The 21,225-nt window shown below is 36.6% G+C and overlaps 1 protein-coding gene across 1 annotated transcript in view; it reads left to right on the top strand.

The window, feature by feature from the left end:
* Window positions 1–233: 233 nt before the first annotated feature.
* Window positions 234–21,225, top strand: part of LOC139742645 (alpha-N-acetyl-neuraminyl-2,3-beta-galactosyl-1,3-N-acetyl-galactosaminide alpha-2,6-sialyltransferase-like) — a 30,314-nt gene continuing 9,322 nt past the window's right edge. The window contains exons 1-2 of the mRNA XM_071653171.1: window positions 234–740; window positions 13,959–14,086. Of these exons, the coding sequence (XP_071509272.1) occupies window positions 14,030–14,086 (57 nt within the window). The 5' untranslated portion in view covers window positions 234–740; window positions 13,959–14,029. The remainder of the gene's footprint in view (window positions 741–13,958; window positions 14,087–21,225) is intronic.

Raw genomic sequence — 21,225 nt, forward strand, 5'->3', positions numbered from 1 at the left:
ACAACGGCCACCAAACCAAAGCATTCCGTAAGACCCCATACTATAATAATAAAGTATGGAGTAAATCATCAATGGCTTGCGTGTGAAGACTGCATGGCGTTACTACGCATGGAGATTCCGCGGGATCTGAAGGGCATCTTGGGGAGTTCTTGAAGATTTTCATACGATACTCACTATGCGTATACGACGAAGTCGATGCGACATAATATTGTGTGTGTATTGCCAAGCTAAAGTAGGCATAAGGGGAGCTGCATTGCGACGCGGAATCAACTTACACGCTTGTCGACATGAAACGGGCATCTCTCCTCACCGGAAATTGGGAAGCAGTAAGTTACATCATCGTTATACAAGGGATGAGAACTGAATAGGATACCTGTTGTGGGAATGGCGTCCCGATAGGAAGACATAGGATGAAAACTCTTTAGATCATCCTCCCGAGAGGTGACTGATAGATAATCACTTGGCTTTTGATACGGCTCGTGCGTTTCTCGGTGGATGAGACTGTACATGTACGCAGTACATGTCGTGTGAGAGCACACCTGTGCGTGATATAAGAACGTGGCTTTCGAACACTGAGGGTTACACACGAGCCATCACTAAAGCCTCGCGCCAAAATGAGGTCTCCGTTTAGTATGCTGACATTGGACAATAACTAGAAATGATCAGAATGAAAACAACCGTGATTGCGGCGAATCTGCTCTGCAGGTTTGCCATCTGCAGATGCGAAGAGGAATGATATGGTATGTATTATTAACCTGTTACGTATAGTCAGAGATAAGCCCCTTGAAATAACATGCACGGGTGGTGCATATGAGCTACTTGCCTCGCCTCTGACGAGATAGGATTTTTTGGGGGCTGAATATCATACTGAGGATTGAGGTATCAATTACTCCGAGAACCGGGATCTTCTTCTTGCTGTTTATGTTCGTTTTAGAGCTCATACAAAGTGAAAGTGATCGTATAGTTTTGGTCGAAACCTAACACCAGGTTTATAACATTTTATTGTGAGATAATGAGAAACTTCTAATGAAAAAGAAAGACGATGTAATTCCAAGAAAGATTCAATGTTTATTTGATGAAAATTGGTCTTGAAATGGCTGAGATATCAAAAAAAAAAGTGATCCTAATAAAATGTGACAGGCCATGATTTTTATTAGGACCTCTATGTTTTACATTGTTTTTGGATATCTCAGACATTTCAAAACCGATTTTCATTAACTAAACTTTTGATTTCCCTTGGAATTGTATGCTCTTTAACATTTCATAGAGTGGTTTCCAAATATCTCGCAAAACATTACAAGCTGAATCCTCACCTCAACCAGTACTGTATAGTCCCTTTGAATGTCAAATGGATGTAAGATAGATTTGGTTGCGATGGGGGATTCAGATTTAGATTTTGCGAGATAATGAGAAACCACTTATGAAGTATTAAAGGGCATACAATTCTATGATATATAAACAAAGTAAAACAAAGTGGTTTTACTTGTAATTAAAGATGGGTCAAATCTTTTATTAGGACCTTTTTGTTTCTGGATATCTCAGCCATTTCAAAACCAATTTTCATGAAATGATCTTTGAATTCCTTTTAGGATTGATACTTTGTAATATTTCATAAGAGGTTTCTTATTACTTCACAAACCTGTATGAGCTCCATGCATCTCAACCCTGACTATACCATCCGTTTAAAGCAATTGAATAAATGTATTAAAGAAGAACTGCTACAGTTGTAGTTGAATATTTGTGGAGTTCATTCTGAAAAAGACCCAAAGAACATACTGAAGGCAATCACTGGAAAGACAATGTTTCATCGTTAATTTGAGAGACATCACAGGGTGGGGGGGGGGGTATGTTAATTAAAAATTGCACTCTATTTAGTGAGATTTGGAGCAATTTGAGCCCATCGCACTCAATAATTGAATATGATGTAAGACAGATTAAAAACAACAGAGATACTGTTTGTTTTTAGTTTTGTTTTTGTCTTTTTGTTTTTGTGTTCGTTCGTTTGTTTGTTTGTTTGTTTGTTTGATTGTGTTTTGGCCAAACTCACAGCATCACATTTATTATCATGACAAATTCTTGTACATGTATAGTGCATGTCTTAGACTTTTGTGACCATTAGTTTGTGAGCTTTTTGATGCAGGATCACAGCACATTGAATATCCTTGAGTGAATCAGTTCCAGAAATTGTGTGTGTGGACATATTCACATCAGCGTTAACATAGGTGGGTGTTGCAGGACCTTGGCATATGAACAGGTAAACATGCAAAGTTGAAAGGATTCTTTTAATCAGTGGAGTCTAGCTGTCACGCGATACTGTCAAGGTCATGAGAAATAAAAAAAAAGATGAATGTCATGCTGACTGCATGTTAATTTTGCTAATGGAAGGGTGCGTTCGAGCGCTCTCCTAAAGCGAACCGTACCGTACCGTACCGTACCCGTGCTAGCCTTTTGACAAGGCCTCGTGGCTGAAGACTGAGACTAACTCGCCACACCGAGGACTGCGAGAAACGGGTGAACGCGAGACCGAGTGGCAATGCCCCAAACTTGCATATAATGTTGGAACAGCTCAGTCTACGTGTCATACTCATTGTTTTGTCATAAATATTGGATTTATTGCAATTGGGAGATAAACATCTTTTCAAGAACAACTCACCACAGTACAGTTAGGTGATATCGATGAAACCACTGAAAACAAAGATGATCCATTTCCACACTTTTGAAAATAAACTAAACAAGAACACTGTCATGGAAACATGCATGAATAAGCAATGGGAAGTAACAGGCAAACAGTAGTGCCTAAATCCACTTTTAGTACAAAAATAATACCTTTTGAAACCCCTCTCTAATCAGGCCAGGCTTCTTTACTTCTTTTGCTATGCTAGATCCGGGGTGGGGGTTCCTCCCCCCCCCCCCCCCACCCCCCACCCCACTTCGAGATCTCTGTCATCAGTGGCGCGATCGCGACGAAATTTGGCACAAGCAATACCCATGTTGTTGCACTGAACAATGTGTCTTGAAACTTTTACAAATTATCAATTTCAAATTGTTATTAATCTATCATGAAATTAAGCCCAACAACTTATTTCAGCCTCTTACACACCAATTCAAAGCAGTGAGAGCCTAATTTTTAATTCATATATCTGTTTTGATATATCCAATAATTGTACATCATAAAAACTTCTAAAAGTCATTTCAATTTCATTGTCTTTTTGAATCTACCATGTATTTCGGTTTTTTTACTTTTGTTTTCTTTTTCGTTGAAAATTGCCACCGACCACTTTTCTACCATAATTAGCATGAAATCAATCACTCGAAGTGATAAATAGTAAAGAATAGTCAAGTTTTCATGAGTTTTATGAGAGGACTATTTTTTATAAGAAATGTATACAAAATCACGAAATATGCCCGTTTTGTGGTGATATAAAATCACAAAAATGGGCGTTGCTTTGTAACGGTATGTCGCAAATGTACCTAATTTGGTCTCAAAAGTTGCGCAAGATTTGAACGAAAATTGTGGAGACGCCACATGACGAAGACCTTCTCACGTTGTAGAATTATTGAGCGAAACATCGAGATTCAGCCTCCGGCCCTTTTAGGGTTAAAGGCCAGGCAAGCATTTGGAAAATCTTTAAAATTGTACCAGATGTTTACAGCAATGCACGTCTACTTTTCAGACAATTTCAGTTCATTTTCCTGTTTTTGGAAACACACTCTATGAAAGACCATTGGTGCTTCTCATTCCCATATGAAATTTGACTTTACAGAGTAGAAAATGAAAATGTACAATTTGGCCCCCTGTATGACCCCTCCCACCCCTCCCCTGGGTCCCAAGGGGGCACCCCTGATTCCGCCATGAACAAACTTGAAACTACAGTCATCAATGTATAGCTCATGGTATTATCTTAGCTCTATTACTTCTGATCCCACCCCCCTAGGGAGTTTAGTGAAAATTCGTCATGAGGTTTTTCCAGAAGAAGATGAAAATGTAAAAAGTTTACGCACGACGCACGACGGACGCCGGACGCCGCACGAAGAGCGATCGCAATAGCTCACTTGAACCTTTGGCTCAGGTGAGCTTAGAATTTGATTCCAACGAGATTGACTGCCAAGATCTTCAGGTTGAAGGGCACCGGAATCCAAATTTATCCAATTACTATACAAGTTCATATTCATTGCACTTTAAGTAATGACTAAATACATGTACCGTCATTGGCAGACAAACATATTGATCTTGACCTTGACGTTCATTGACCTTGGAATCATATGATGAAATAAAACAAACATATAGATGGTGTACATATATGTCAGAAAATTAAAACGAGTCAGGTATCAGCATATCAGAGACTAATGTTAGATTTGATTACTTTTTTTTTGTTCTCAACATTTTGTTTATTCCTTATTCTAATTTTGCCATCAGGGCCCACATTATAACGACAATTTATTTCATAATGATGGTTTATTCAACTACATGTATTTCTTTGGTCGTGTTTTGCAAAAATCTACCGAAGAGCATTCAAGATATCATGTCAATAAGATGTGCGTGGATGAAGAGACAGACAAACAGACAGACAAACCGACAAAAAAAAAATGATGCCTCCCAACATACTTTGGGGCCAGAAGTTTCAAACCTATCAATAATGAAACATATACCTTGAATAGCACATATTTTACAGATGATGGGTGTGTTCTTTTGACGCGCCAGTAATAATCTTAAACAAAAAACACAAAACAAGACGAGGAAAAACAGTACTCTATTATTTTCATGTCATAAGAATCATTATTTCTCATGTTAGTAACAGTTCATGCTTTCTTCAAATTCACATTCACATTGCAACTGTCACAAATTGTAGTAGGGTAGCAGAAGTAGAAGTAAAATCAGCAGCAATGTTAGTGATATGTAAGCATGAACCTTTTTTTTTCAATTTTTCAATTTCATAGTTTATTTCATTTTTCGACAAAACATGTTTCACTTCCTTTGACAACAGAGAATAAGGTAAATAGAACATAGTGTAACGAAAAGACTCTACAACAGTTGAGGACCTATAGTAATGCTAGTAGTAGTATTTGAAATGCTCCAAATTATTTTCTAATCAACAGACAGCAATTTTAAAAGTCAACATCTGCACATGCACCAATACTGAGTAATAGTGTGAAAACATGCCTTTAAAACCACTATCACTGGTCTTGAAACTTTCTTTACATGTACACCAAGCAATCACATTTCATACTGGCATGAAGTGATATGCAAGGTTATTTTGGCCATTGAAATAAGGATCTCATTTCTTTATTGTGGTAACCTGTGGAGCCGTGCAATGTATAAATGTCTAAATGAGGCAAAAGTTTTGTGCATAAAAAGAGCTTTTATTCCTTTTTTCATTATGACCATAAAAAAATGTAATCAATGTCTATTTGTCATTGTATTTCTACTCTGAATACATCATTTTTGTTTTAAACATTAGAGACTTTCGGTTTACTTTATCCATTATCATGGATTGGTTTTGTCGTGCCAAAAGGAGAAAACAAAATGCATAAGTTATTAGGCTTGAATATACAATGTAGTAATTACTGCCAAGACATGGAGACGACAGAAGATTTACAAAACAAACCAAGTTTCATAATCTACTTTTGAACTTTTTGTAAAGTCAATGAGCCATTTCATGGCTGCATCTGCAGTTAACAGAGCAACTCTGAATAATGCTTCAAGTTCGTCTCTTTTCTCATGAAATAAACACAGGTGGTGTTGATATTCAGGAGGTAATATTGAACCTGTCTTGAACTTCCCTTATAGGGCAGCTCATTTGCTCATCTTCCTGCGACATGCTTGGTATGAGTAAATATAATGCATATCGTATAAGGCATTGTCTTCTAACGTACTGCCGTTCAGTCTTTCAAAGTTAACCAGGTTAAGTCTTAATTGACAAATAGAATACAAAAAAGGCAAAATAACACACACGCTCGTAATCTGATTCGTCCAGATTATGCAGATTAACGATAGGACCTCATACAATCCGGAAACCCATTAGCAATGTAAACCTCTCGTGTATCCTAATTTGCATACAAATTTGCATATTTCTATCACTTTATAATTCATTGACTCTGTACCTGATCGTTTTGTAACTACAAGAATGCCGTCATCAGTTTGCTTCCTGCGGTAACTGTAGAAATACTGAAAACATATATAGGCGATATTCTATAGTGTTATATGTATGGCAACTCCTAATTTGCATATTCTGCCAGTCATTTTCATGTTTTAACTTCTCTCTGAGGCCGCATCTTTTTATTTTAGGATGAAATCAGTTTTGATTTGTCATTTCTGTCTAGAATTTACCAGAGGCAATGGCCTGCAAGAATGCTAGAAAGTGATGATTTGGCAGCCATTTGTAAATGCAAATTAAATGGTCGTGTACTAAGAATTCACTTTACTTAGGACTTGGATCTTTTTTCTTTGTAATTCCGTCATCGCACTTGAATTATTAGACAGAGTCCGATTCCCAACATTTTTTCGTTTTGAAATCCCACCGGACTAAAATCAACTACTATGAATATATGTATATTTTCTTTTGATAGAAAAGAGAACTATCATTCTCTCCCATCATTCTGATACAAAATCTTTATTTCTGGATATCTATCAAATTAGCAAAAGAATAGTTATGTGTGTACGGATATTCAAAAGCCTTGATTTTTTCTTTTAAAAAAATTGAGATCTTGTTTGACAGCTTGCTGTGCAGTGCTATTCGTAAATTTCAACTTACAGCCAATAGCAGAGCTAGAGGCTCATCGTTGACTAGCAGTCAACGTACATAAGATATATTTCATTATCATTAATGCAACACGCTTAAGTATATTGTGCAGGTTGTATTGTTACTAAGGGTGAATTGTACGGTATGTTCTTTTTGTGCATGATGGCATCTGCAAAAGGTTGCCATCTGAACTGAATACAGTATAAGTCGAGCACTATATTCATCTACATTCACGCAGTGGACCGGCTCTATTATGTTCACTTGTAACTTGTTCGAATTTGGTGTATGTCTTGTTCGCTAGATTTGCCCTTGGCAACCGTGTACTTGCCCTATACCGGGTGTCCCAAAAAAAGCGGAACGGTGGATTTTCAGTACCTTGCGTTCTAAAAGTGATACATTTTTTGACATCATTCGAAATAGCATCTTGCGCAGAAGACAATGATACCATAATCATTAAATTTGGTTCAGTACTTTTTATTCTACGCCAATTTCTGTAAATGCAGTCATTTTCAAATTTCGCCGGATTTTTTGCGACTCATGAGATAATAATTTGAGCCCGACACGCGATCCATACGGTGAATATTATGTAAGCTCGGTGATCCATGTCAACAAAAGATACAGCTTTCACATTGGGCGCGGGCCAGGAAAAAACAGTGTGTGTGTGTGTGTGTGTGTGTGTGTGTGTGCGCCCAATGTGAAAGCTGTATCTTTTGTTGACATGGATCAACGAGCTTACAAAATTTACCGTATGGAACGCTCGTCGCACCCAAATTATTATTATTATTATTATTATGACTGCATTTACAGAAATTGGCGTAGAATAAAAAGTGCTGAACCAAATTTAATGATTTTGGTATCATTGTCTTTTGCGGGAGATGTTCTTTCTAATGACGTCAAGAAATATAAAACTTTTAGAACGCAAGGTACTGAAAATCGACCGTTCCGCTTTTTTGGGGACACCCGGTATATTGGCGGTTGGCGGTTCCTGCGTGTGGGTGTTGTTGGGACATAGGGGTGGGGTTATTTTTTGCTCTGCAGCTGTGGGAGAGGACACATCGTATTTATTGTAATGAATGATAAAAATGGTCTATTCATAGATGTTCCATTTGAATAAGCCCGTCGCTGGTTCCCTCCAAATGAATTTCTCGGCAAGAGTTCGCTTTGGCTGTAGATGCTTGGGATACCCGGCGGGCATGATGGTTGTCAGGTCACTTTATTGTGATTAGAGCCTGCACGGGGTTACGATCCATTGCAACCAAAGCTACGTCTATACCAAAATCCATGTTATAAACGCACTGTTATGACTCTCGGTATTTATTCAATCTATAACTGTAATTAATGCGGGCAGATTACGACAGTCCAAGGCATTATTATAATATTCCCGGGTTGTAAGGTGCTTGGTTGTTTGTGGATCCTTTCCCGTTTAGGCTGTAGGGACGACACCATCAATGTAGGGCCTAATTAATTTGTTACTTACCACCGATATTCTCTTCAGATCTTTCTCCTTCTTGTTTGTTTTCTACTCCCTTGATCTGAAGCATGCAATATTTCATTAATACCAGTCAAGACTGCCAGTCTTCTGATGTATAGGCTATGCACATTACAGCATTAACCTGTTCGTCTCAGCTGTATCAATTACTTGTTTATGTGTGCACGTGCCAATTCAACATGGTAGCCCAAAAGAGATCATTCTGATGCAACGCGGATTTTGTGACTGTATATTTTTATAGAGAGGCCTCATTGGCCACTCTCTGGGTTTTCCTTTCAACGTCGTTGCTTTTGTTTGTTGTTTTTCTGAACATAAGCATCTTTGCAAGTCTTAACATGTCATATATTTGTAACCATGAGATGCACGTGTTTCCACCTTCGATGCAAAGAAATAGATAGGATTCGATATAAATGATGTTACCTTTTGTTTTGTCACTGATCATGATATGTCATACTGGGACAAATTTTTTTTTACATTTAGTTTAAAGGTTTCTTCCATCAGTGACTTAAAAGTGTGCTGCAATTCACAACATTGTAACATACTCATGGATTGTACGAATAGCCTGTTCCTTCTCGGTTGTAGGGGATATCGGTGAATATTCCTAATTCATAATATAATACTTATAGATATATTATTTCATGCATTCCTTCTACTGCATGGAAAAATAATAATTTGCGGAGTTTTATGATAACATACTTTATCTATATTTGTATGCTTATGATAAACTATTTTCTTCATGTTTGTGCTAATCAAGATCGCATTAATGTTATGTGTAGGACGACCCTGTTTCCTTTTGTAGATAACATTATGTCAAGAGACAACGATATAACGTGTAACTGAAATATTGCAACAATCTCCACAGTCAAATTGTTCTATATTGCCCTCTACTGGTGCCTTCGTGGACTCAAGCAACGGACATCACGCTCACCCTTTAATACGCAATTCTATAGACACATCATTCAATTCAATGATGATGAATTTTTTGATTTGGTAGGACCTTCTTTTGTGCAAATATCAATCAACATGACATTTTCTTCGATTATTATGTTTCAGACTGTTTTAATTCATCGCCGCAAGAATTGAATTATGATTTTGACACAGAAAACCAATTGCAAAGTCCATCTTCTGAATATCTTACTAAAAACCAATTCAATAATGTTGTCAAGGAGTATGATAATACTACTTTTTCTCTCATACATTTTAATATTAGGAGCATTAATAAACATTTTGAAGAATTGATGTTATTTTTAAATAGTCCCATTAAGCGAAATATCTCGGCAGTAGGCCTCACAGAAACCTGGCTTTCTCATCACTCAAGTCTTCCATTCGCTCTTGACGGGTATGATTTTGTGGTTAATAACAGACAATATAGGGTAGGTGGAGGTGTTGCCATATATGTTTCACAAAATTATGATTATGTAGTTCGTGATAAGTTTAACAGTATGACTGATTTTTTTTTTGTCTCTTTTTATTGAAATCACAGTTCCTGCCAGTAAAAATGTAATCATAGGTGTAGTATATAGACCACCAAGCGCGAATATTAAATCATTTTTAGATTATCTTTCGGATTTGGTTAAAAACCCACTTTTTATCAATACAAATTGTTTTATATTGGGTGATTTCAATATAGATTTATCAAAACAGAATAATACGTCACAAGATTTTTTTGGAAATATTTTTATCTGCTTCTTCTTACCCGTGATATCTAAACCCACACGTATAGTTAATGAATCCGCTTCTCTTATTGATAATATTTTATGTAACATTCTTCCTCCTTCCGATTCTTGTGTAGTACTCTCAGATATCACGGATCATTTCCCCATCTCGACTAGTTTTTATTTAATTGAGACAGTTAATAATAAATACAACCGTATATTTAAACGAAGAATCACACATGAAACTATAGCCAGGCTAGGTGCTAGTTTAGACACTGCAAACTGGTCCTGTATTTTTGATACAAATGATGTTAATTTGTCTTTTAAATGTTTTATGAAGATTTTTACCCAACATTTGGACACTTGTATTCCAAAACGTAGAGAAAAATCAGCTAACTACCACAAAAAAAACTTAGGCTCCAATGGATTTCTAAATCGCTTTTGCGTTCAATAAATAGAAAAAATAATTCATATCATAGCTTTAAAATGAAACGTACTGAGCAATCAAACTTGAAATATACTAGTTACAAAAATACTTTGACGAAAATTATACGAATAGGAAAGAAAAAATATCATACTAACCAGTTACAACTTTACAGGCATGATATGCAAAATACATGGAAAATTTTAAAGCAAGCCATGAATATATCAATGTCAAATCAAATATTACGAAAATTAGATTCGATGGTGAAATCTTTGAAGATCCTCATCAAATTTGTAATAATCATTTTCTTCAATTGGGGAACATTTAGCAAGTAATTTTCCTCCCTCCACAAAACATTTTTCCGAATTTTTAGGTCCATCAAATTCTAGTTCAATATTTTTTAGTCCAACATACAATCAGGAGATAATTAACATTGTTTCTGATTTTAGTTCCAAAAAAAGTGCTGGACACGATGACATCAGCAATTTACTTTTAAAGGGAGTAATATCGTCACCTGCGGATCCTTTAGCTCATATATTAAATTTATCCCTTTTTAACGGCACCGTCCCTGAAAGTATGAAAACAGCAAAAGTCATCCCTTTGTTTAAAAAAAGGTGACAAATTAGATGTAAATAATTACCGACCAATTTTTTTTTGTTAAGTAAATTGTCAAAAATTCTTGAAAAATTATTTATAAAAGAACTACTAATTTCTTTAAATCCAATAATATATTTTCACATTCTCAGTTTGGATTTAGGGAGAAACATAGCACTACACATGCATTATTGAGTTTTATAGAAAAAGTGGCACATGCTATCGACAAATCTTCTCATCTGATAGGTTTGTTCCTGGAATTCTCCAAGACCTTCGACACCATTAATCATTATATTTCGTTAACAAATTACATCATTATTGAGTGCGTGAGAAGGCCTTGGAGTGGTTCAGGAGCCATCTCATGAACAGGAAGCAATATGTTTTTTTAATGGTTGTAATTCACAGATGTTAAATATTAAATGTGAGGTCCCACAGGGAAGTTTATTAGGTCCACTTTTGTTTAATGTTTGCATGAATGATTTTTGTAGATCATCAGATGTTCTTTCTTTTATTCTCTTTGCAGATGACTCAAATTTATTTTTTTCGCACAATAATCCTCTTACCCTTGTAAATACAATAAATTTAGAATTAGAAAATGTTGCCCAAATGGATGAAAGCAAATAAGTTATCTCTTAATCCTCAAAAAGCAAAATACATGTATATGCTTTTTAGCAATTCTACTGAGGCATTACCTGTTGATATTGTTTTTGATGGTACTCCGCTTGAAAATGTTTCCATGTAAAATTTCTTGGAATGACAATAACCTTTCATGGAAATTTTCATATTGACAGCACATGTAAAATTATTTCACGTAATATTGGTATAATTGAGGACCTGAATATAAGAACGACCCAAGTCCAATTTTTGGCCAAATTCAGTTTGACATGGGAAATTGTAGCTTATGCAAGGACTCATTTTGTGTATTAATGATAAATCCTAATTACCCCCGGAAGTGCCTGAAATGAATGAGTTTCTTATATTAATGTAAGAATGAAGGACTTGGGTCATTCTTACATTCATATAATAGCGCCCTCTCTCGTCCTTCTCTCATCTCTATAGCAGAATATCATGTATATGAATCGAAGAACGACCCAAGTCCACCACACAAAATGGCCTCTCCACAATTAATGTAAATGTTAATTGTCATGATAATATATGTGGTAATTTGTATATACAATGTTGCATTCCCATCACAATGAAATAGAATATTAATGGACAAATAAAAAAAGATATGAATTTTTTTTTTAGTTTACTCGAAATGGTCTTCCATGGACTTGGGTCGTTCTTATATTCATATACTCAATTAATAAGCTTAATTTTGTTCCTTTATCGTCCCTGCTTACATTATATTCATCTTTGATATTGCCATATTTAAATTGTGGTATTCTCGCGTGGGGAAATACATATAAAGCACTTGTAGATAAATTACTTTTATAACAAAAACAATCTCCCAAATATATTTGAAACAATATTTCGAAGAAATCAATCCGTTCACAATTATCCAACAAGGCGATCGAATGATTTCCATTTGCCATTTTTGAGAACTTTGCTGGCTCAGAACACATTCATCTACGATGGGCCAAAGTATTGGAATTCACTTCGTAACAATATTACAACAGCTCAATCTTTGAACTCCTTCAAGAATAAATCAAAATTGTTTTTATTAAAATCTTACAACATCCAACCGAGTTGGGTTCGTTTTACCATATCAGTCAAGTCATCATTACAAAATTTCTTTGAACATCAAACAATTATAAATTTATTTCTTTTTTAAACACAAGTCCTCCTTACATGTTCCTGTTATTGTTCCGTACATACCAATGTGTCTATTCTCTCCTTCTCCTGCCTTCTTACCGGTATAATTACGTATAAAATTGTTTGCATTATATTCAATCCAGGTTGTATTTTATTGCTACTTTTACATCATGGAATCCAGTTTGCTTGAGTCCACGATGGCACGTGCTGTAATTTTTTTTCTTTTTGTTTTTCCTTTTTTCCCCTTCCCAATTATTTTTATTTCATGTCAGTTGACAATGGTTCGTTTTATTTTGTTTTGTACAATGTATTGCTGTCTTGTGTATTTTCTGAGGGTCCTATATCGTACAAGCTTTGCTTCTTAGTGGGACCCTCCATTTCCATCCCCATCCTTACCCTTTATGTATTTATTAACAAACATTTAATTGTGTGGGGGTTTTTTTTATCTGCTACTTTCTTAAATCACATTCTGCAATTATTACAAATATTCTGCGCATCTACATTGTATATAGTTTCTTTGTTTATTTGATGGAAGTGAAAATAAATTTGAATCTTGAATTTGAATCTTGAATCTTGAATCTTGAATCTCCAATGATGGCATCATCAACAGCAGTCACCTTCAGCTCCTCCATCATTTAGCCATGGTTTGAGTTATGGAGATCTGTGTACTAAGGCTATACGTATATGTGTCCCAGTACCGACGTACACATGAATGTGAAGTAAATGACTTTGACTGGTTAAAAATACAAGTCGAACTCCGCGCGGCACCACTCGAACCATTAACAAGTTAGACTCTCACCTAGCCGTAAATGCCCAATTTTTCAGCGTATTCAGTAGGCTCATGTGTAAAACGGAGACGCACGTTCGGGGCAGCAGCAGCTGTAAGTAGTTCAAGCGCGCCAGGTGGATAACCCCTTTTCTACAAAATGCTTGACCTCTTCTAGAAATATCATGAGGTTCTTAAGTACGCTTCTCAACTGAGCGCTCGAACGCTCCAAAACTGGCACGGTACGGTACGGTACGGTACGCTTTAGTTCAGTTCGCTTTAGACAAATGTTAGAGCGCTCAAACGCAGCAGAAGTTAGATGAGAAACATAAACACGTCATCCCATTGTCTGCCAGTGAGCACATGGTATGCAAGGTTAATGATGTATTCAATAGAAATTAATTATAGTTGTTTGAAGGTATATTTTTCTGCCATTTTGCTGTGGCATTGTTATATGTTTTGTCTGTATTTTCGTATTGATTTTCATTGTGGCAGCTTTTTCTTGTCATTCTGACCTCTTCAAAATAAACTGCAGGACGTGCATTTCTTGAGGGCAGAATTACACAGTCAACAGTTGATGGGACAGTCTGGCCATCTTTGACCATCATGCGTCTTCTACGACAGTGTTGCAAAGATATATCCCCTACATCCCTCAGGGGCAAGGTATGGTACAGGGAGTGTAAGATGCATGTATTAAACAGAACCAGGTCACTCATATCTCATGGTCGCTATAGAATTTTGCTGAGTTTTCATTGTTCTAAATAAAATCAAGCAAAAGAATGATAGACTTCTCATCAAAACATTCTAGAACTGTAAAAACCGAACAAGGATGAAGGGGTTGTGATGGCCAGATTTTAACCAGTAGTATGTTGTTTTTTATGTTCTTGCTGTACAGACCCATGAGCGAGTTGTGAGAGAGTGGCATCACCACCTGCTGCAAACTAGTAGCTGGATTCGACTGTTGAATATCATTGTGGAACTGTGAACCTTTGATATTCCATAACTTTGTTTTTTTGTTTTTGTTTTTAGGTGTTTCTTTTTTTACTCCAATATAAGGCATCTTCAACCTTTTCTGTGTTTTCATAGTCAATATATCGTGGGTGAGAACCAGAAGGGCGCTATCAGGTTCAAAGATTTGAGCGTTAAAAAAATAAAAACGAAGCAATACATTTTCTTGAAATAAAAAAGTTTATCTAATCAAAAGTGGACAGATTGATAAGCATTATTCCTAACATCGAGTAAAACAAAAACAAAAAAAAAACCTTGTGGTTTGATTTTTAGCATTTTACTGAAAATAAAATAGCTTAAAACTGACATTATAATGTAGAGGACATGGAGCTCTACAATGTGATGCCAATGATTCAATACCCCCAAAATTGTAATAACGACCTTCTGGTTCTCATCCAAAAATATATAATTATCCAGAATGCAATGGATGTTCACCTCATATGGCAGGCCTATATCTGATATCATGGTTGATCCACCATACTTCCTTGAGGGGTGCTCCCAGATGTCATTTAAGATCAGATACTTAATTGGCCATTAGCATTATTTATTCATGTTCTGTTTGGGAATCTTATTTTTCGTGCTTAGGCCTATCACTATTCAAGCTAATGGCGATATGTATAGTGGTATGGCCATATGTGAAGAGGAGAGTATACCCGGGGCCCTGCCGCCCGTAATTGCTCCCTGTGCGCTGAAACCCCAGACTGCCAGTGCCAGATTAATCATTTTAAAAAAATGAACGTAGAAAAAGAGTGGAGCATCGTAGCATAATCACTCTGCTGTAGCTTTTGATTTTGAATACGCCGAGGAAAGGAAGAGTGTATTCATATTAATCTTTTTCTACAGCAACATGCACTTCAAATTGTACTATCTTCCAATATTTAATATTTGTCTCAGTGCGGCTTTGTCTTTGTCAAATTCAGTGAGGCTTTGTCTTTGTCTAATTCAGTGAGGCTTTGCCTGTTAGAAACAATATTTAATATTTGTCTCTTTTCAGTGAGGCTTTGTCTGTTAGAACTAAAGTTACCATTCTACAAGTTTGGGTTTCATGAGGAACAGGTCATCTAAAATCATGGCTACTCCTCGTCAATCTTGAGGGTGTTATGAGTCAGGAGATGTTTGCTATGTTCATGTTTCTCTCACATTCAATGTCAGGTCATCTCATCTAAGATATATGAGTGATTTTGAACAATATCATTTTTCGATGACTCAAGTGCAGTGTTGGTACTTTTTGCAGATTGCATCATCATTTGCCTTCAAACAGAACTCATATTACATCTATTTCTATCTCTACATATCAGTTTTACCTATATCTGTAATACAGTTTTAGCAGACTCATACAATATCACCATCTGAATATCTTTATGACAGAAGGACGCCATGCATATAGCCATGTGATGCGAATTTCCAAGCACACATCATCCTTTAGTTTATCATAACATTCAGATGTAGACTTTTTAAAGACTGCAGCATTTATCTTCCATCGAAATAACAACGGGTTATCTCCCTCCTTTATGCACATTTCAATTCAATAGTGCAGTTAAAGGACAAGTTCACCTTCATAGACATGTGGATTGAGTGAATGCAGCAATATTAGAAGAACAAATCAGTGAGAGTTTGAGGAAAATCGGACAATCCGTTTGAAAGTTTTGACTTTTTGAAGTTTCTGCTCAGCCACGGCTGGATGAAAAGACTACTATAGCTTGTGATGTCCCATGAGTACAACGATATAAAGAAAGAATAAAGAAAATTCAACATATTTCCATTTTTCTCGCGTAACAAAATAACACTCGACTTCTCTCTTTCAGAAGGCAGGGGGAATGATATTACACGTCAGCAGCAAGTCGAAGAAATGTGCACTTTATTCAAAAAGTAAAGTTTTGTGAAATTCTCTTTTTATTTTCCTTATTGTTGTACGCATGTGACATCATACACTGTAGTAGTCTTCTCTTCCAGCAGTGACTGCGCAGATACTTAAAATATTCGTAACTTTTGAACGGATTGTCCAATTTTCCTCAAACTTTCACTGATGTGTTCAACTAATATTGCTGCATTCTCTCAATCCTTATGTATATGAAGGTGGAATTGTCCTTTAAAATCCAACCAGACGAGTGAAACATATCAGTCTGTTTCATTAATCCCCAATCTCTATTGGCGCCTTAGTCTATGAAGACATATGATATTCTTAGTCTGCTCAAATTGTTGTGTATGCCCCGCTAGTTAATGCAAAATATCTATAAAACCTATAGTCATTGCTGGAAGTACAAGTGTTGTTGCTTTCATACAATTATTGCCTGCAAACTGAGCAGACGCAAATTATAGTCTCTTTTATTCATAACACTACCTTCAGCATGCACCATAGATTCACCTGTTTTTGCGCCACGCTGTGTTAAATATGGTGTGTATCGTGTATCGTCTCCAGGTATTCAGTGTACTAAAAGTTGTAAGTTGTAGTCAGCTGCTCGAGTTCATAATGATGGTGATTTCAAAACTGCTGTATAGAAAATCTCTATCTCTCCTTTCTAATCTCTCCTTCTTTCACTTCTCTTATAATCTCATCCATGCTCTTCTTTTCTGTCTTATAAATGTATACATTTGTATATAACTTTCTTCTCTTCTAGGCTACGTTTCATTCATCTCTCCCATATCATCATATGGTTGTTGTTGTTGTTGTTGTTTTTGCTACTCCCTGCTCTCCTTCCGCTTCCTTTGGCAGCGAATCCTCTAAAGTGCGGAATTATATGTACTAGTTTACCATTTCTAATGCTGTTCTTCATTTAGCAATGTTTCATTTCATTTCATTTATTTCATTTTCAATGGAGTGTCCGTGTACAAAATATAGCACAAACGAAGAAAGACAAAAGGCAACATAAAAATGCATATATTGCATACCTCAAACTATGATATAAACAGCATAACTTAGGAAGTTAATGAATACATGCATGCTGCATACTGTTAAATTATCGGTCATTTATGTTATGCAATTATGACTTGTGTATTGGTGTTTTGTACATAGATCAAGTTTACCAAGCAGAAACGGGAAATAAGACATATCTAATTTATAAATGTTTAATTGTCATGCTGAAAATGACAACACCATAGAATATCAAATGGGTTAGTCAAATACCGGTTAGTGATTGGCTAAACACAGTCACGTGATGGAGGCGCATTGGTTATGTTCGCCCATGGGCAGAACATTTTTGTAATGTTCTCCCATGGGAAAACATTTTCACGTAACAAATGACAAACGATACCAAATGATTGAACGATCATATTTTTCACGCAATCGATAGGATATATTTGCCTATTCCATAATGTGAACTAGAAATGTCGCTATGGCGACGGGTATGCCTCCGCCATAATGCATGATTCTCCTAATAGGTCTATAGTACATGTGGACAATGTGTGATTACATTTTCACAAAATTGGCAAAATATTAAAATGACATGTTTGTCACAAATGTATTGAATGTTTACCTTCCTTGACCTATGTTTATTGGATGAATAGGAGAGCATGTATTTGGGGATTTAAGAACTTTAACTTGACTTTGACCATTTCATAAGTTTATGCACTGAGTAATTTTCAAGGTATGGAGAAAAAGCGCAATTTCTGTATTGAACAGTAAATTGTTATCATTTTCATCTGGCCTTTGATTTATAAGAGAATCACTGTCAGGCAGAACATACATAAATTCAGCATGTTCTAAGTTTCAAGATAACTTGAGCCACTTCCGAGATATGGAGAAAGAATTAAGTTCAGCACTTTCACTTGATCTTTGACCTTTTGACCTTTGACCTTCTTGGCAAAAAAAAAATCCCAGAGAATCTCTATTGGGTTATACATGCATACATCAAGTTAAAAAAAAAAGTCCTGCTGGCATTGCATAAACATAAGGAAAATAGTAAAATTTTGAAGTATTGCCCTTGACCTTTGACCCTGACCTTTGACCCCATGAACCCTAAATTCCCTAGATAACCACTGCCAGTCAGTAGATGCATATATATACTATGTTCCATGAAGATACCTTGAACAATTTCCAAGATACAGAGAAAAAAGTGAAAATTTAACATTTTATTTGACCTTTTGACCTTTGACCTTTTGACCTCATGACCCCAAACTTTCACCAGAGAATCTTAATTGGGTAGTACATGTATACACTAAGTTTCCAGAAAATATCTTCAGGCATTGCATAGATATGGGGGAAATAGTAAAATTTTAAGCATTTGACCTTGACCTTTTGACCTTTGTCCTTGAGCATGTGCACCCAAAAGTTGATAGGCACAACTTCACCCCCTAATACACATACATGCCAAGTTTCATTAGGATACCTCAAAAGGTTTTGGTAGTTACCCTGTCCACAAAATTCATTACGGACGGACGGAAGGACGGACGGACGGACGGACGGACGGAAAGACGGACGGACGGACGGACGGACGGACAACCCGAAAACATAATGCCTCCGGCACCACTTCGTGGCGGAGGCATAAAAAGCAGATGACCGATTATTGTAATGCGTAGGAAAGTGTGATAATTTGACTAACCCATATAATATAACAGATGATGACTTTTGTTGTCGGGAACATGTACCAAACGTTCTACCCTCAGGGTTTGAAATGCTATTTCGGGAGGCTATAAGTCCCTCGACTTCGTCTCGGGACTTATAACCTCCCTCAATAGCATTTCAAACCCTTCGGGTGGAACATTCGGTATGTTCCCTCCCCCGCCAGTCATCATCTATCATACTGTATATCAAAATTCACAGAGTTTTCTGCCTCCTAGACGAACAGATCCGACTCTATGGGCAGACCCGGCTCATGGAACAGAAAAGTCTTACGTTCACAAACTACTCGGAGATGTAGGGCAACATGGAAATAATTTGGTGACATTGATAACTTATGCCAAGTGAATTTAGAAGTTACATGCCAACAGGCAATGAGTTTAGAAACACTCAAAATAATTTTAGGAACTATTAGCACAAAATTATGATTCCATGAAGACTACCATGTCAGATTGGTCTGACCAATTTTGTCACATAAAGTTTGGTGGGTTTTTTTAAAATAAAAAATTGGGAGTATTAGTATGCCACTACCTTCCTACAGATTTCAAAATCCGCGGCTGTTCATTTTGTATAGGACCCACAAGGTACCAGGTTTCAGTGATTTATAAGAGCTGTAGAACATTTAAAAGTTTAACTTTTGAGATGAAACTATTAAGCAAATTAGTCTTCCTTATCACCCGCAGGTTTAATGTGACATTCATACTCATGATGTTTTGGTGAAAAGACAGTGTAGAGTGTGGCTTAACGTAAGGTTACTCAACAAACAGGTTGTTCACCACTGCATTATCACATGCAGGAATGGAGATCATCCCACATGACAAAATACAGACATTTTAAAATGCACATAAATGTCAAATACAAAAACACAAACAAAGAGTCTCATTAATGGACTCAGATAACTTTCCCTTTATTTTGTATTTTTTACAAAGTCACAGCGGCCGTGTTTTTTTCTTAACTTGCTGGATAGGCTCATATTTTCAAGAGATTGTGATCGAGGAACTTGGACGTAATTGCGTACTGTTGCGGCCATTGCCGTTACAACGTGTTGGACGCACATGCAAACGTGGAATGTTGAACGTCCATTACTCACCGCGTATATAGCTCTTGCATACCTTTCCGACATACATTTTGTATAGACAATTTTTATATGGCCACTTTTGCAGTATCAATGAACCATTAACATTACCTGATGTTTACATTTGAGAATGCCTCGTAAATTTCGTCGTTTTGAACTCCGAATATAGCCACTTGTTGCAATGGGCATTACACGTAGCCATGCGCCGGCGCCATGTTGAAAATAGTCGTGTGAACTGATTTGACTCTTGGATCTTTTTTTAACGGAGTTTCATCTGTCATCTTTGAGCCATTTTACAATCATACAACTTCATTTGTACTACATCATTTCAATTCTTATTTGACTTAGCCTACTTGGGCTCCTGTTTGTATACTCGTCATATATCATCTCTCAATCTCATCTGCCATCATGCCTAACTCGTCGATGACTCAGGAATAGGTCCGAGCCATCATTGATGAGACAATGAAGGCTTTTGTTGAAGAAGATGCACTCCTCAAAGCACTCAGGAATGCTGTCCGAACTATCATGCATTGTTCAACGTGTCGAGGCGAATGAGGCTTGGATAATGGACTTGGAAAAGCGCGTTGAGGTCCAGTCAACTGAAATCACGAATCTGCACGAATCTACAGTATAAGCCATTTCGGGGTTCTACTTTTAGCATGAGCGCCAAAGGGCACTATTGTACCAGCAGAGTATGTTGATTTTTAAATTCACTGATATAAACATCTGTGATGTAATGATTATTTAAGTGATCCTTATAAGTGGTGCTTGCCAGCACATCCACCTAACATCAAACGCAGCATTTGGCAATATCAATAGAAAATGATTGTTAATACATTCAATGCAAAATAATGAAATGTGTGCTTTCCAAAGTGGCAATAGAATTTATTGATGAATCATTCTGGGGTCCTGGTTTACGCAAGTTCTTCATTTGTTTGAACATGACTAAAAATTCCATAAATTGTTACGTCGGGAAAGCTAATGCATTCTGTTGCTTGAAAACTTGGAGTGCCTCACAACTGAGAAAGAAGAAAGGTCACTTATACCCATGTTCACATGAGCTAACCCCGAACTGGCTTACTGACAAGGAGCGTAATCTTGTTCAGAGCATTCAGCGAGGTGTCAGCGCACAAGAACAATACTCTCGCACGTAATTGTCTGAGA

The sequence above is a fragment of the Diadema antillarum genome, unplaced genomic scaffold (assembly GCF_040938485.1).
Source record: "Diadema antillarum isolate AM-2024a unplaced genomic scaffold, OU_Dant_1.0 seq00001011_RagTag, whole genome shotgun sequence".
NCBI lineage: Eukaryota > Metazoa > Echinodermata > Echinoidea > Diadematoida > Diadematidae > Diadema > Diadema antillarum.